This window comes from Myxine glutinosa, chromosome 13 (genome assembly GCF_964187855.1).
Source record: "Myxine glutinosa chromosome 13, kmMyxGlut1.1, whole genome shotgun sequence".
Taxonomy (NCBI): Eukaryota; Metazoa; Chordata; class Myxini; order Myxiniformes; family Myxinidae; genus Myxine; species Myxine glutinosa.
Genome location: NC_136273.1, coordinates 11,521,030 through 11,536,801, shown reverse-complemented (window position 1 = coordinate 11,536,801; position 15,772 = coordinate 11,521,030). Strand labels below are relative to the sequence as shown.

The 15,772-nt window shown below is 54.2% G+C and overlaps 1 protein-coding gene across 2 annotated transcripts in view; it reads right to left on the bottom strand.

Annotated features, from left to right (window-relative positions):
• The window catches only part of LOC137438599 (unconventional myosin-VIIa), a 218,201-nt gene that overhangs the window by 184,630 nt on the left and 17,799 nt on the right, over nucleotides 1-15,772 (bottom strand). For both annotated transcript variants that reach the window (XM_068133783.2, XM_068133784.2), the window contains exon 5: nucleotides 4,296-4,417. In XM_068133783.2, coding sequence (XP_067989884.2) covers nucleotides 4,296-4,417 — 122 coding nt within the window. The remainder of the gene's footprint in view (nucleotides 1-4,295; nucleotides 4,418-15,772) is intronic.

Sequence of the window (15,772 nt, the reverse complement as noted above, 5' to 3'; positions counted from 1 at the left end):
TGACGGGGAATGGCCCCGCCGTGGAGGAAGGGCCAACCGTGGAGGTTGGTCGAGGTCCAAATGGGCCGGTTTGAGGCGGTCCACGGAGATGTGGTCTGGTTTGACGTTTGAGACGTTTGACACGGCCCGATGCCCACGATGAACGACTTGTCATCTCTCTTCAGGACCCGGAAAGGTCCATCGTACGGTGGCCGGAGCGGTCCCCGGTGTGCGTCGTTGTGGATAAAAACGTACTCCGCAGTGCGAAGTGCTGGGGGGACGTGGGGTTGGGGGCAGCCGTGATGGGACGTGGGCACGGGGGCGAATCTCCTGGCGGCCTCTTGGAGGACCGAGCGTTGGCGAGCCGCGGACCAGGGGCCAGTGGCATCAGGGATGAACTCGCCCGGCACGCGCAGTGGCTGGTGGTAGACCAGCTCGGCGGTGGAAGCCTGGAGGTCCTCTTTAGGGGCCGTTCGGCGGCCCAATAGGACCCACGGGAGCCTGTCGGCCCAACCGTCATCCTGGAGGCTGGCCCTGAGAGCGGCCTTCATCGAGCGGTGGAACCGCTCGCACAAGCCGTTGGCTTGGGGGTGGTAGGCCGTGGTGCGGTGAAGCTTGACCCCCAACGCCTGGGCGACCGCACCCCAAAGCTCGGAGGTGAATTGCGGGCCTCTGTCGGAGGAGATGTCCGAGGGGGCGCCGAAACGGGCAATCCAAGTGACAATGAAGGCCTGCGCCACGTCGGCGGATGTTGTTGATGCCAGCGGGACGGCCTCCGGCCACCTGGTGGTCCTGTCCACCATCGTGAGGAGGTGAGTGAAGCCCCGCGAGGATGGAAGGGGTCCCACCAGGTCCACATTGACGTGGTCGAAGTGCCGCGCGGGCACGTCGAATGGTGCCAACGGGGCCTGGGTGTGCCGGTGGACCTTCGCGCGCTGGCAGGCGACACAGGCATTGGCCCAGTCACGGACGTCTTTACGGAGCCCATGCCAGACGAACTTCGCTGCCACGAGCTTCTGCGATGCCTTCCGGCCTGGGTGGGAAAGGCCGTGGAGGGCGTCAAAAATGTGCCGCTGCCATCCGGTGGGCACGATGGGGCGAGGTTGGCCCAGGGAAACGTCGCACAGGAGAACCGTGCCTGTGCCCTCGAAGGGGACGTCGGCCAACCGCAGGCCTGTGTCCACTGTCCGGAGGGCTTGCACCGTGGGGTCGGCGGTCTGGTCGGCCGCCATGCGGGCGAAGTCCACACCCAGGTGGACGGCGTTCGCGCCGGACCGGAGAGGCAATCGTCCACAGTGTTGTCCTTGCCCGCGATGTGCCGGATGTCCGTCGTAAATTCGGACACGGCGGAGAGGTGGCGCTGCTGGCGGGCCGACCACGGCTCCGTAACCTTGGCCATGGCGAAGACCAGGGGTTTGTGGTCCACAAACGCCGTGAACGGGCGGCCCTCTAAAAGATGGCGAAAGTGGCGAACGGCCAGGTAAAGGCCGAGGAGCTCACGGTCGAAAGCGCTATACTTGCGCTCGTTAGGGCGAAGCTGCCGGTTGAAGAAGGCCAGCGGTTGCCAAGCCCCGTTCACCCACTGTTCATGCATGGTGCCCACCGCGTAGTCGGAAGCGTCTGTGGTGAGGGCGATGGGTGCGTCGAGCGCCGGGTGCGCCAGCACGGTCGCGTTGGCGAGGGCCAGCTTAGCGCCCGTGAACGCCTCGTCCATTTCTTTGGTCCAGGCGACATCGTGCTTGGCCGGCTTGCCCCGGAGGGCTTCGTACAGGGGGCGCATGAGTTGGGCGGCGCGAGGCACGAACCGGTGGTAGAAATTTACCATCCCTAAAAATTCCTGCAGGGCCTTGATGGAGCGGGGGCGCGGGAAACCTGTGACTGCCTCCACCTTGGTCGGCAGCGGAACGGCCCCGCGCTTCGTGATGCGGTGCCCCAGGAAGTCGACGGCCGTTACGCCAAACTGGCATTTCGCCGGGTTGATGATGAGGCCGTGCTGGCCGAGGCGCTCAAAAAGCGTGCGCAGGTGGATGAGGTGCTCCGCCCGGGAAGTGCTGGCGACGAGACTGTCGTCCAAGTCGATGAAAAGGAAGGTGAGGTTGCGTAGCACGTTGTGCATCAGCCGCTGGAAGGCCTGGGCCACGTTCTTAAGGCCGAACGGCATGCGAAGGAACTCGAAGAGGCCAAAAGGTGTAATTACCGCCGTCTTCGGCACGTCGGCCGGCCGGACGGGTACCTGGTGGTAGCCCCGAATGAGGTCGACCTTGGAAAAGATCACCCGCCCCGCCAAACGGGCGGAAAAGTCCTGTATATGTGGTATCGGGTACCGGTCGGGGGTGGTGGCGTCGTTGAGGCGGTGGTAATCGCCGCATGGTCGCCGTCCGCCACCCGGTTTGGGCATGATGTGCAGGGGCGAGGCCCATGCGCTATTCGAGCGCCGCACAATGCCCAATCGCTCCAGCATGTCAAATTCCACCTTCGCCACGGCGAGTTTGGCCGGGTCGAGGCGGCGAGCCCTGGCATAGACCGGTGGACCTGTGGTCGGGATGTGGTGTTCGACGCCGTGCTTGACGGCGACGGCCAAAAACGTCGGCTGCGTGAGGGCGGGAAACTCGGCGAGTAGGCGGGTGAAATCGTCCGCGGCCGGGAGCGCACAGGCTAGCTTGGTCGGAGCGGAGCCGCTCAATGAGCAAGCGAGCGAGCTGAAGGTCTCCGCGTTGATGAGCCGACGCCATTTGACGTCGACCAAAAGCCCATGCGCGCAAAGAAAATCTGCACCCAGCAAGGCCATGGGCACGTTCGCCGTGATGAAGTCCCACCTGAAGTGCTGGCCCCCGAAGCAGAATGCGACGCTGCGCGAACCGAAGGTGCGGATGGAGGAGCCGTTTGTGGCGACCAAGGTGGGGCCGCAAAGCGCAGCCTGTTTGTCCTGCCCCGAGGCGGGTATCACGCTCAGCTGAGCACCGGTGTCACACAAAAAACGCCGCCCGGACGCTGTGTCTGTAATAAACAGAAGGCTGCCAGAATGGCCGACGCTCATGGCAGGCAGGGAGCACTGGCCTGGTCGTTTCCCGACCTGCCGAAAGTGCACGGTGGGTGGCACGTTCTGGCCTTCTGCCCGAACCTGGCGTGGTAGTAGCACATGGTCTGCTCTGTTGGAGGCTCCGGCAGTCGCGTCGGGTTCGGTCGATGGGGCGTCGCGGCGGCTGCTGCCGCCAGTGGCGCTAACTCGGCCGGTGGTGGTGCCGGTCGTGCGCGGGCATTGCCTCGGTCGGCCCAGGGTCCCAGGCGGCCGCTCTGACATGTCGCCCGGCCGAGAAAAATTTATCGGCCTCCCTGGCCAGGGCGCGAGGGTCCGTGATGGGCGAGTTTGCCAAAGCCAACCGTACCCGCCCGGGTAGCTGCCGGAGGAATAGCTCGCGGAAGAGGAAATCCGGGCTGTGGTCGCCGAGTAGCGCCAGCATGTGGTCCATGCGCTCGGATGGACGGGCCTCACCCAGGTCCAGGAGGTCGAGCAGCTGTCGCGCGCGTTCGGTCTCCGTGAGTCCAAACGCACCGAGGAGTAGGCCTTTGAGCGTGCCGTATTTGTCGGCGTTCGGCGGGTTCTGTAGGAAGTTCAGGACCCGGGCAGCGGTGGAGGCGGTGAGTGCGGAGACCACATGGTGGTAGCGCATCGAGTCCTCCATAATGTTTCGCAGGGCGAAGAGAGAATCCGCCTGGGCGAACCAGACGGCTGCGTGTGCTTCCCAAAAGCCAGGAAGCTTCAAAGCTGCAGATGACTCCATCGCCGTGTTCTTGAAAAGGGGTCACCAATTGTGGGAGCTGTGCTCGCACGATAAAACCGGACAAAATGGACGACGCCAGGAATGAAGTTTCATTGAGCTATTTATTTCCAGCTCACTCGAAAGAACTCAAAAGCACTGAATCAGCCGATCGAACGGGCGGCAATTTATAAGTCCCGTTCAACACACAAAAGCTACGCCTCTCAGGCGGGGCGTGGTATGCAAATAGGTAAGCCACGCCTCTCAACGGGGCGTGGTATGCAAGTCAAGCTTTCGCCCAAGAAAGGCAAGTCTGGACACGTCCGGGCGAGTCCGGACAAGTAACCGCTCGCCGGTTGCATCATCGGCCGGTGCAAGGTGATTGTGTATGCTTCCGGTAGCCGCTACACTTTGATTAATGGGATACGCACATCGAGTCTGGAATATGTGGGCATTATCAGGGGTGATGCCTGTGATTGGGGAGTTAAACACTGAATGATTTGCAGAAACCATTTTGTTAGTCATCAAATGTGATTTGATAAGTTGGTGATACATTACCTTCGAGTATAGGGTTGGCTTCAAGGATTTGCTGCTCAAGCCAGGAATGCCGGGAGCTGACAGTGGCCAAGAACTGCAGGATTAACTTGGTGCTTTCAGTTTTTCCTGCACCTGACTCTCCACTGCACACAATACACAACTTAAATGTACAATTACTGCCTTTTACCTCTAAAACCATGAGCACCACACTCATCATTACTTTGACTTGTACCTTTTGACCTCTGCAACTGTTGCGGTGTGGCATCATCTAAACTCCTATAATTATGTTACATCTGATCAGATAATGAGGAAAAGTTCTTCCCAGCATGGTTATAGCAAAGCAGGCCGATGGTCCCTTTTTGGATCAATCGTAGACCTGATGTTGGCCAAATAACAGAAATCAGGCGAATGCAACTGTTGGGCCAAATAATCTCCTTACTCCCTTAGGATAGGGCTGACAGGATGGCCGAGAGGTGCACACACTTGACTCCAAGCTGTCAAGCCTGGGTTTGAATCCTGACCCAGCTATATCTGTCATTCTGGTGTTTCACAGGAAGGATTGTATTCTGTTGTATATTATAACACACTTTTCCTCTTTTTATTTAAAAAGTTGTCTTCGATTTGCTCACCAAATCTCTTCACTTCAAATAAAAATTCAATCTCTTGCAGTTCTGCCTTTCTACAGTCCTAAACTCACCTGCATTCCACCCCTCCAGCGTTTTCAAATGGATCTCTGACGCAAAAATCACAACAAACTCATTTTGCAATAAATGTTCGTTTTCTATTAATCGTCCAACACTTTCTAAAATTCCAACTCACCCCTCCCCTCCTAAACTCCCCCATCACCCCTCCCTTTCAAATCTCCCCCCTTGCCCCTCCCCTCATAAACTCCATCCTCACCACCCTCCTCCGAAACTCTCCCCTCACCCCTCCCCACCTGAACTCCCCCCAAACCCTTCCGCTTAAAATCTCCCCCCTCACTCCCCCTCCCAAACTCCCCCCTTGCCCCTCCCCTCCTAAATTCTCCCCTCACCCCTCCCCTTCAAAACTCCCCCCTCCCCCTCCCCTTCAAATCTCCCCACCCTCCATTTTTCTCCAATTCTCCCCTGTCACCCCTTCGCCTCCAAGCATCCTCCTCCCCACTTCCTCTCCCTTCCAACTCTAACCTCCGCCTCCTCCAACCCTCTTCCTCGCTCTGCCCCACCTCAAACAACACCTCACTGTACCTCATCCAATCACCATCAAACATTTTGTCCTCCTCGTCCTTCCCTTTCTCCGAGCTCTTCTGAAATCTCCGACTCACTATCAACAGCTCTCCCTACCTCCTCCTCCTCTCCCTCATCTTACCCTACCCCTCACATCCCCTGTCCTGTATCGGATGCTCCCCCTTCCTCTTCATTAACGGTATGGACCTCAAACATCCGGGGCCTTCGCTCAAACCTGATTGATCTCTCCATACAGGTTGCTTCTGACAAACCAGACTTAATCTGCAAAACAGAAACTTTCCTCCTTCATGATGTCTCTGATTCCTTAATATCTCGCCCAGGTTACTCCCCCCAACCAGTATGATAGACCTGAGCCTCGTCCTGGTGGTGGGGTTGCTATCTTTATCAAAAACTCTCTTCCTCCCTCTCCCTGCACTGCCCTCTCTCTACGTCACCCCCAGGAGTACCTCTGGCTACGGCTTCACCTTCACTCCCACCTTGTGTTCGTATGTGTGTTGTACCATCCACCAAACAGTGATGACTCCATCTACATCTCGCTGTCTGATAACGTGGACCAACTTCTATCTTCCCATCCCAACTCTCTCTTCGTCATATGTGGTGATTTCAATTGTCACCATGCCAGTTGGCTGGGTGTGGGTACCTCTCTCACCAGCCATGGCACCTCAGCAAAGAACTTCTGCGACTCACTGGGACTGACATAATCTGTCAATTTCCCAGCACGGATCTCAGTCAATGGAGCATCTTCTCTTCTAGACTTGGTTATGACTAACTTCCCTGCAAATGTCTGCTGCTCTTCTGCTCAAATCGGTTCATCTGACCATGTGCTTGTAATAGTGGACATCTCTCTGGCTGTTCTCAGAGAGCCTCCTCAGAGTCAACGACGATGGCATTTCACTCAGGCCAACTGGCACGGTCTTCAAGCAGCCATCAATCATCTGGACTGGTCTCCCATCTCTACTGCCTCTGACATCAACTCATCCTGAGAATTCTTTCAAAGTAAATTGCTCTCTCTCATGCACAGATTGATCCCATCTCGTCTTCAGTTGTCATACCCTTCCTCCCGTCCATGGTACACGGGATCTTGTGGTGAGGCAGTTGCCCTAAAACAACTTGCCTTCGCCTCCTGGAAAGCAAATCCAACGGAAGGCAATCTCATTTCCTTTCACAAAACCTGGAACAAATGTGTGTCCACCCTAAGGAGAGCCAGGGTATCTCTCTACTCTCAAGACTGAACTCTCAATCATGTCTCCCTCTTCCAAATCCTGGTGGCATCTGTTCAAATCTGTTTCTTGTGTTTGTTCCCCTTCCATCCCCTCCCTTACCTCAAACGGCTACACAGCTGACACCACACGTGAAAGAGCTGAATGCCTCAACTTTGTCTTTGACACAAAATATTGTGTCCCAAACCCGTCTCTCTCTGTACCCACCTTACCCAGTCATGCCAAGCTGCTCCTGGACTCGGTGTCCTCTCCTGACAAGGTGGAGAAGTTTCTGTCAAACCTCGACTCTGATTCTGCAACTGGACCAGACGGCATCAGCCCACGGGTCCTAAAATCTTGTTCTGTAGCTCTTTCACACCATCTCTCTGTTCTCTTCACCCTTTCTTTTGTTCAAGGTCATCTGCCATCAGCTTGGAAATCAGCCAACATCACCGCTTTACACAAAAAGGTGCAAAAACAGATCCTTGCAACTACAGACCAATCAGCCTGCTCCCAATAATCAGCATGGTCATGGAATCCATCATTGCTTCGGATATCAAATCCTTCCTCTTCTCCAATGGCTTGATCTCTGATCATCAATTTAGTTTCAGACCAGGAAACTCGACTCTGGACTTGCTGTTTCTGCTGTCTCAACAATGGATGGAGGTCCTCAATGCCAAACAGGAAATCAGAGCTGTCTCCCTTGACATATCATGTGCCTTCGATATGGTCTGGCACCCCGCTCTGCTCACGAAACTCTGCTCCTATTGTATCCATGGAAATCTCCACGCATGGCTTGCGGACTTCCTCTCTGGTCGTAGTCAACATGTGGCCCTGAATGGATTTCTCTCATCTTCCCATCCGGATCAGGCTGGAGTTCCCCAGGGCAGTGTTCTGGGCCCTGTACTTTTTCTGGTCTTCATCAATGATCTCTCCGACTCTCTGGAAAATCCTCTCTATCTCTTTGCTGATGACTCCACTCTCTGCCGCTCCATACTTCATCCCTCAGATCAGCAGTCTGCAGCCTCCTCACTCTCTGCAGACCTGGACAAAATCACAGACTGGTCAAACAAGTGGAACATGTCTTTCAATTCTGACAAATCTCACACTCTTACTATGTCTCTCCAAAAAGTCTGACTGGCCAACCCTCCCATCTACTTTCTCAACAATCCTCTCCAAGAAGTTCTGTCACTCAAGTTTTTGGGCCTCACTATCTGCCATGATCTTTCCTGGGAAAACCACATTTCCAAGCTGGCCTCCAAAGCCAGTCGCCGACTGGGCATCCTCCGTCGTGCGAAGTCCTTCCTTGGCACACCTGAGCTACTCACCACATACAAGGCTTTCATCCCCAGCTCAATGGAATGCTGCTCTCCCCTATGGGCTGGTGCTCCTGCCTTACACCTAGCTCGGCTTCACGCTGTTGAAACCAAAGCTTTCAGGATCGTTGGAATCTCCCGTGATGAAGCTAACTCTGAGAGCCTTTCACTCACTCACCGCAGGCAAGTTGGTGGACTTTCTTCTTCCGACTCCTCTCTGGCTTAACTCCCCCAGCTCTGTCTGTGCTCTGTTCCCCAAATATTCCTACGGGTCGCACAAGATCTGCCAGTAACCCTCTTCTTGTGAAACTGCCAAAATCAAGACTTTCTGCTCACCTTCACTCTTTCATTCCCCTTTTCTCCCGCCTCTGGAACAAACTCCCTCACTCTATTAAATCCCACTCCTCCCTCCAGGTCTTTAAAACAGCTGTTCACCACCATCTCTTATCTTCCTCCATCCAAAACCTTGATATTTTCTACCCCCGCTAATTTCACCCCAGATTCACTTTTTTGAAATACCAACTTCCTTCCTGGAAGTCCTTGCAGTGTCCATGTGTTTTATACCTCGCCCACCTCACCCCCCCCCCCCCCCATTCCCGTGCCTCCTCCACCCCAAGTCCTCTTCCTCCCACAGATCTCCCGGTGTCCCTGTTCTCTACTGTTGTACTTGTGTGCTTCCCTCTCTCCCCCCATCTTGGCTCCCACTCCCTTTATTATATGTTTTTTATGTGTCCGTTTGTTTTTTTTGTGATTAATGTTAACTCTTACACGAGCCTCGATCTTGTATACAAAAAAAAAAAGAAGGTGATTCATCAATGTGTGTGTGAACACTTTACTGATTATCTCTTGAACCAAAGAGATGGGTTTGACGAAACCTGGCCACAAGCTTCATATCTGATGCCTAACGAATGCTTACATTGTATTTTCTGGCCAAAAGGCCAAAGCTTTCAGAATCGTTGGAATCTCCTGCGATGTAGTCAACGCCGAGGGCCTTTCACTCACTCACCGCAGGCAGGTTGGTGGTCTTTCTGTCTTCTACCGACTCCTCTCCGGCCTTGGTCCCCCAGCTCTCTCTGTGCTCTGTCCCCCCAATATTCCTTCAGGTCGCACAAGATCTGCCTGCAACCCTCTTATGGTTAAACTGCCAAAGTCAAGGCTCTCTGCTCACCTTCACTCCTTCATTCCCCTTTTCTCCCGCCTCTGGAACAAACTCCCCCACTCCCTTCAATCCCACTCCTCCCTCCAGGTCTTTAAAACAGCTGTTCACCACCATCTCTTATCTTCCCCCATCGAAAACCTTGATCTTTTCTACCCCCGGTAATTCACCCCAGAGTCCTTGCAGTGTTCATATGTTTTAATCCTCTCCCACCTCCCCCCAGGTCCTCCCGATGTCCCTGCTCTCAAATGTTGTGTTTGTGTCCTTCCCCCTCTTCCCCCTCTCTTTTGTGTCCTTCCCCCTCTCTCCCCATATTGTCTGCCGCTCCCCTTGTTTTTTATGTTTTGTGTGTCGGTTTGTCTTTTTGTGTGATTAATGTTAGCTCTTTCACGAGCCTCGATCTTGTATACAAAAAAAAAAAAAAAAAAAAAAAACGAAGGTGTATTGGCCGCATCATTAATCTGCGCTCATTGACAGGTTGTAATCAGCCCTAAAACGCTAAAAAGTTCCTACCCTAACCTGCAGGGAACGTTGTATCAGCAGCACAGCAATTTCTCAAATAAATAAATATTGTATAAAATAAAATAAAATTGTATAATATAAATATATATATATTGAGTTTTAAGCAAAAGTTTTTCATCAGAGAACTTATTTTTAAGTTATTAGATCGTTCTTTGTTATCTTTGTTATTAGATGTTATTAGATGTAGAATAGTCTTTAGAATTTACAACAAAAACAAACACCCAGAAAAATGTTCCTCTCACTCTTCTCAGCGAAATTATATTTTTCAGGGCAATGTAAACATTTGCGCCCCATTAAGATCCCTCTCCAGCACCTTCATAACATAACTAGGGAGTCTAATGCCCCTGTACTTCCCCGCATCTTGAACAACCCCCTTCCCCTTCCATAGTGGTACAATTGACCCTGTCCTCCTCTCATACATTTCAAATACTGTTAAGTTTATTTGGGTAGGTAAGAGAATACATTAGGAAAGGTAGAATTGTGTAGAAATAGTATGGACCGTGTGACGTGTCGGAGCATTTTGATGTGCATGAGTAGGGAAAATATAGCTTAAGGTTGTGTTTAAATGTTCATCATACGAGGGATGAGGCTGTGTTAATTAGTAATAGCGTTTAAGGCTAATTTCTCCTGTGTGTCAAACCCTCTGTCGTCATTCCTAATGTTTTTGTCGGTAAGGCTAATTTCCCCTGTGCGCCAAACCCTCTGTCGTCATTCCTAATGTTTTTGCCGGTAAGGCTAATTTCCCCTGTGCGTCAAACCCTCTGTCATCATTCCTAATGTTTTTGCCGGTATGGCCGGCGAAGTATGACTCAGCCGGCCATTAATCACGCTTCATGAACTGCCGGCCAAGCTAAGCCCGCCCCATATGGACATGATACCGCAAAGACCCGCCCAGGAGAGGGGGAGCAACCGTGGTATGGGGGGCGGGGAAACAGGGCCGGCAGACCACGCCTCCAGAGTGACGCAGCCGGATGACGTAGGCAAGACAAGCTGAGAGAGAAGCTTCGCAATTGGCCGAAGGGAGGGAGTGGGAGCAGAAGGAGGACATTTTTTCTTTGCTGTTGGCTGAAGAGAGCATTGAAGAACAGAGGAGGCTCATTGGCTCGGCTGTGCTGCGGCAGGATGTGCTTCCCTTTATCGAAAAGTAGGATTCTTTTATTTCCCACACCAAGGTGTTTGGAGTGTGGAGGAACCGAGAGGAAAGGGGCTGTCTTCGCGACTCACCTCACACCCCTGGCTTTTTCAGCGCGCAGCATTGTGGCCATCTTAGCCAGGTTCCCACCGACGTGACTTTGAGCTTTGACGGCCGCCAAGGCGCCAACCTCCCAAAAGGACCCATTGGGGCGAGATAAGTGAAAAGGGGATATTTTCATTTTATTACTTTTCCCCGTGTGCGTGGTTTGTGTCCGTGTGAGAGGATCCTCGAAGTAGTATTTAGTTACTTCAGCATTTATTTTCGTCCATGCCTCATTTTATTATCAATCATTATTGTTGCATTTTTGTTGTCACGTTGTGTTTGGGTTTTGGAATAAACCCATGTGTAGTGAAATTATACTGAAGGTGAACCCAGGAGTGCTCGCTTATCCCACTAAAGGGCCGTCTATAAGACCCGGGACACCCGCGGCGCAGGGACACTCCAGCGACACTTACTGTGACATATAGTCCTGTAGTTTGAATGGTATGTACGCCCCTATATGCTGCACTTGTTTTGCTTTGCCTATTGATATCGGACATTGCCCATATAATACTCCGATTCTGATGTCTATTGCATGAATGTATTTTACAGGATGTTACCACAGATCTAAATGATATTAAACCTACCCAAGGGACAAGTCGTGTCTGTGGTTGATTTTCACGACATTTAATGTCATTTAAATCTACGAAATGGCTGAACCCAAGATGATCACGGTACCGACTCTCGATGCTGGCGCACAAGCCGAGGGGTCGGGGTCAGAGTTCACCCACTGGCTCAAAACGCTGGAGAATTACTTCGCCACGCATGAACCGGAGCCCACCGCTGTGGCTAAGCTGTCCGTGTTACATTCGAAGGTCCATCACCGCGTTTACCGGTGCATTGCTCGCTTTGAGACGTATGCCACGGCTCTGGCCGAGCTAAAGCGACTATACATAAAGAAACGGAGCGCCGTGCACGGCCGGCATCAGCTCTCTCAGCGGTGACAACAACCATCGGAATCGATCGATCGCTACGCGCAGGAGCTGCGACACCTTCTAGCGGACTGCGTGCAGGCGGTACGGACCCACGAGCAAGTGCAGGACGACCTTCTCCGAGATTCTTTCATCTCTGGAATTAGCTCTGGAGCCTTGAGGCTCCGACTTTTGGAGACCCCAGAGCTGACATTTACGGAGGCACTATGGCTGGCTCACGTCTTTACAGATGCCCATGAACAATCTACCGCTTATGACCACTCACGAGTCGTGGCGGGGACTTCTCTACTCGTGCGGCCGGAGAGGGTTACCGCCGAGGATATGGGGGAGGACTCGACCACGGCCGAGTCTCTGGGTGCTCTTGAAGCGGACTCGGCATCCGGCCTGACTGCTGCTACCGCTGCCCGGCCACAGCCTGAACGGTACGCGAAGTGTTATTTTTGTGGGAATCGGCAGCACCCCCGAATAGAATGCCCGGCTCGGGAGGCGATATGCCATCTGTGCTCCACCATGGGTCATTTTGCGAAGGTCTGCAAAAGGTCCGTGTGAGGTACGCGTGCCCGCGCGGCCTTGAATGGGCTTATCGCTGAGCCAACGGACTGCGCACCGAGCGGAGCGCCCCGCCCGGCCTTGATGAGCGTCTCCCCTCCTCGCGGGCCCCTGGCTGCACGCTCGACCTTGATGGGGCACATCGGGCAGCCTAAACAACCGGCGCGACCACGACCGGCCGCGGCGCGATCGGCCTTGGCTGGCGTCCGGACGCCCACCTCAAACAAGCAACGAAATACTGCTTTGCCAACTCCTCTGGATTCGCAGCGAATGCTGCACGGGACTCGAGCGCCATCTGACGGTGGCTTTTACGAATTACACGCTATCGCACCAGCTCATGGAACGGTGGATGGCAGTGATCCTCTACGCGTGACTCGAGCGCCATCTGACGGCGGCTCTTACGAATTACACGCACTTGCCCCTGAACTGCCAACTGTGCGCTTGTCACGGGAATCCTCCACGGGCTGCCCGAACGACCGGCAAACTGCAGCCGGCGTGGGAACGTCCTCTGACAGTGGCTTTTACGATTTACATGCTCCTGCTCCAGCGCGGCCAACTATGCGCTTGTCACGGGAATCCTCCATGGGCTGCCCGAACGACCGGAAAACTGCAGCTGGAGTGGGATCCACTCGCGAGGCGCGATCTTCTCGCCCGGACGGCACAATACCTGCTGGGTCTTCCGGCCTTGCGCAGGCCATCATTCCGCTCAAGGTCGAGGGCGTTTTGTCACAAGCCTTAATCAACATGGGGTCTACGGATAGTTTTATCGATCAACGACTAGTGCATCAACATGGGTGGCCGGTTCTCGGGACTACACGACGGATCTTCATGGCCTCCCAAGGCCTTCGGCTGAGCACAAAAGGGGCATGTCGATTGAAACTTGTGATAAAGGGACGCACGTTCCCCGACGTGTATCTCATGGTATTACCTGCATTATGTGCCGACGTTCTGTTAGGACACGATTTCCTTAAGTGACATGGACGTTTGGAAATGGACTTCGGTGGGCCGGACACGCTTGCTGTGTGCGCCCTCGCTCAGATGGACGTGGAGCCTCTCTCGCTGTTCCCCAACCTGACCACTGATTGTACCCCTGTAGCCGTAAAATCGCGCCGCTACTCTCGCGCAGACGTGCAATTCATTGCGGAAGAAACGGCCCAGCTCTTAAAGGACGGTATTATAGAACCCAGCCGGTCGCCGTGGCGGGCCCAAGTCTTAGTAGTGCGAAGTGAGGCCCATCGCCGGCGCATGGTAATCGACTACTCACAGACGATTAATCGTTTTACACAACTGGATGCCTACCCCTTACCGGGGATGGATGCACTGGTACGCCAGGTGGCCCAGTACTCCGTTTACAGCACTCTCGATCTGCGTAGTGCATAATATCATCAGGTCCCCATCTCTAGGGCTGATCTCGTCTATACGGCCTTTGAATCGGGTCAACGGTTGTACCAGTTCACTCGACTCCCCTTTGGGGTAACTAACGGGGTCACTTGTTTTCAGAGGGCTATGGATGACCTCGTTACAAAGGAGAACTTGACCGATGTCTTTGTCTATCTGGACAATCTTACGGTTTGTGGGTATGACCAGGGGCATCACGACGCTAATCTGAAACGTTTCCTCGAGGTCGCGCAGAAATATCGCCTAACCATGAATGAGGCTAAGTGTCGTTACTCTCTATGCACGGTAGATCTTCTGGGGTACACCGTGACCCATGGCTCTGTCTCTCCGGATAAGGAGCGTCTGCGACCTTTGCTCGATATGGCTCCACCTAGCGATCGGGCTTCGCTGAAGCGCGCTCTTGGGCTGTTCGCCCACTATTTGAAATGGGTGCAAAATTTCTCCGTGAAGCTCCGCCCCCTCGTGGCCTGCGACACGTTCCCCATGGGCCCGGCCGCCATGGCGGCCTTCGAGGGTCTTAAAGCCGACATCGCTGGCGCCGCTGTAGCGACAATTGACGAGAGTGCATCTTTCGTCTTGGAAAGTGATGCCTCGGATCATGCGATTGCGGCGACTCTCTCCCAAGGGGGATGCCCTGTGGCTTTCTTTTCGCGGACTCTCACCTCCGCTGAGCGGAGGCATTCGTCTGTTGAAAAGGAAGCATACGCGATCGTCGAATCGATTCGGTGATGGCGGCCGTACCTGCTCGGGCGGTGTTTCCAAATCGTCACGGACCAACAAAGCGTTGCATTCATGTACGACACCTTAAATGCTCAACGCATTAAGAATGAGAAAATCACTCGCTGGCGTATCGAACTCGCCGACTTCTGCTACACCATCAAATACCACCCGGGGAAGGATAACCTGGTCGCCGACGCCTTATCGCGGCCGGCCACTTGCGCGGGGGTTGTCACTTTGGAGGGGCTGCGCGCTTTGCACGGCACTATGTGTCATCCCGGGGTAGCGCGTTTCGCGCATTTTGTGCGCGAGGGGAATCTGCCGTACTCGATTGAGGACATCTGCCGGATCTGCCGTGATTGCACTATCTGCGCGGAGCTCAAACCGCGTTTTTACAACCCTCCTATGGGGACGCTGGTTAGGGCTACTAGACTGATGGAGCGTTTGGCGATGGACTTCAAGGGGCCGCTGCCGGTGTCGAGTAACTCTCGTTATCCGCTCACTATCGTTGATGAGTATTCGTGATTCCCCTTTGCTTATACGTGCGGGGATATGTCGGCTGCCACGGTTATACGGTGCCTACAGAATTTGTTTTCTATGTTTGGGTATCCGGCCTACGTGCATACCGATCGGGGTGCGGTGTTCCTGTCTCAGGAGGTGAGGGGCTACTTGCTCCAGAATAATGTTGCTTCGAGCTACACCACCCCCCTTACTGGCCCCAGGCGAATGGGCAGATCGAACGCTTTAATGGGATTATATGGAGGGCCGTCATGCTAAGCCTCAGGACCCTCGGCCGGGGCCTCGATAAATGGGCGTGGTCGCTACCTGCGGCTCTAAACTCGATCCGGGCTCTCCTATGTCCCGCCACCAACCAGTCCTCATGAAAGACTGTTCCACCACCCTAGAAGCTCGGGTAGTATCCAATCGTTACCCAGCTGGCTCGCTGAGCCGGGGCCGGCCTATCTCAAACGAGCGGTTCGCGCTAGCAAGTACGACCCCCTCGTTGATAAGGTGCGGGTACTCCAGGCTAATCCCGAGCATGCCCGTGTGCTAACGGCTGACGGACGCGAGTCTACTGTCTCAGTACGCCATCTCGCCCCTTGTGGGGTCGACGACAGGGATATCGACGAACCGATCTACAAGTCTATGGACTCTACCGAAACTTCCTCTATGGAACTACTGCCGTCACTTCCGTCATCGCCTACTCCCTTGCCTGATGGCTCTGGGGTGCCCCCTCCGACACCCACCT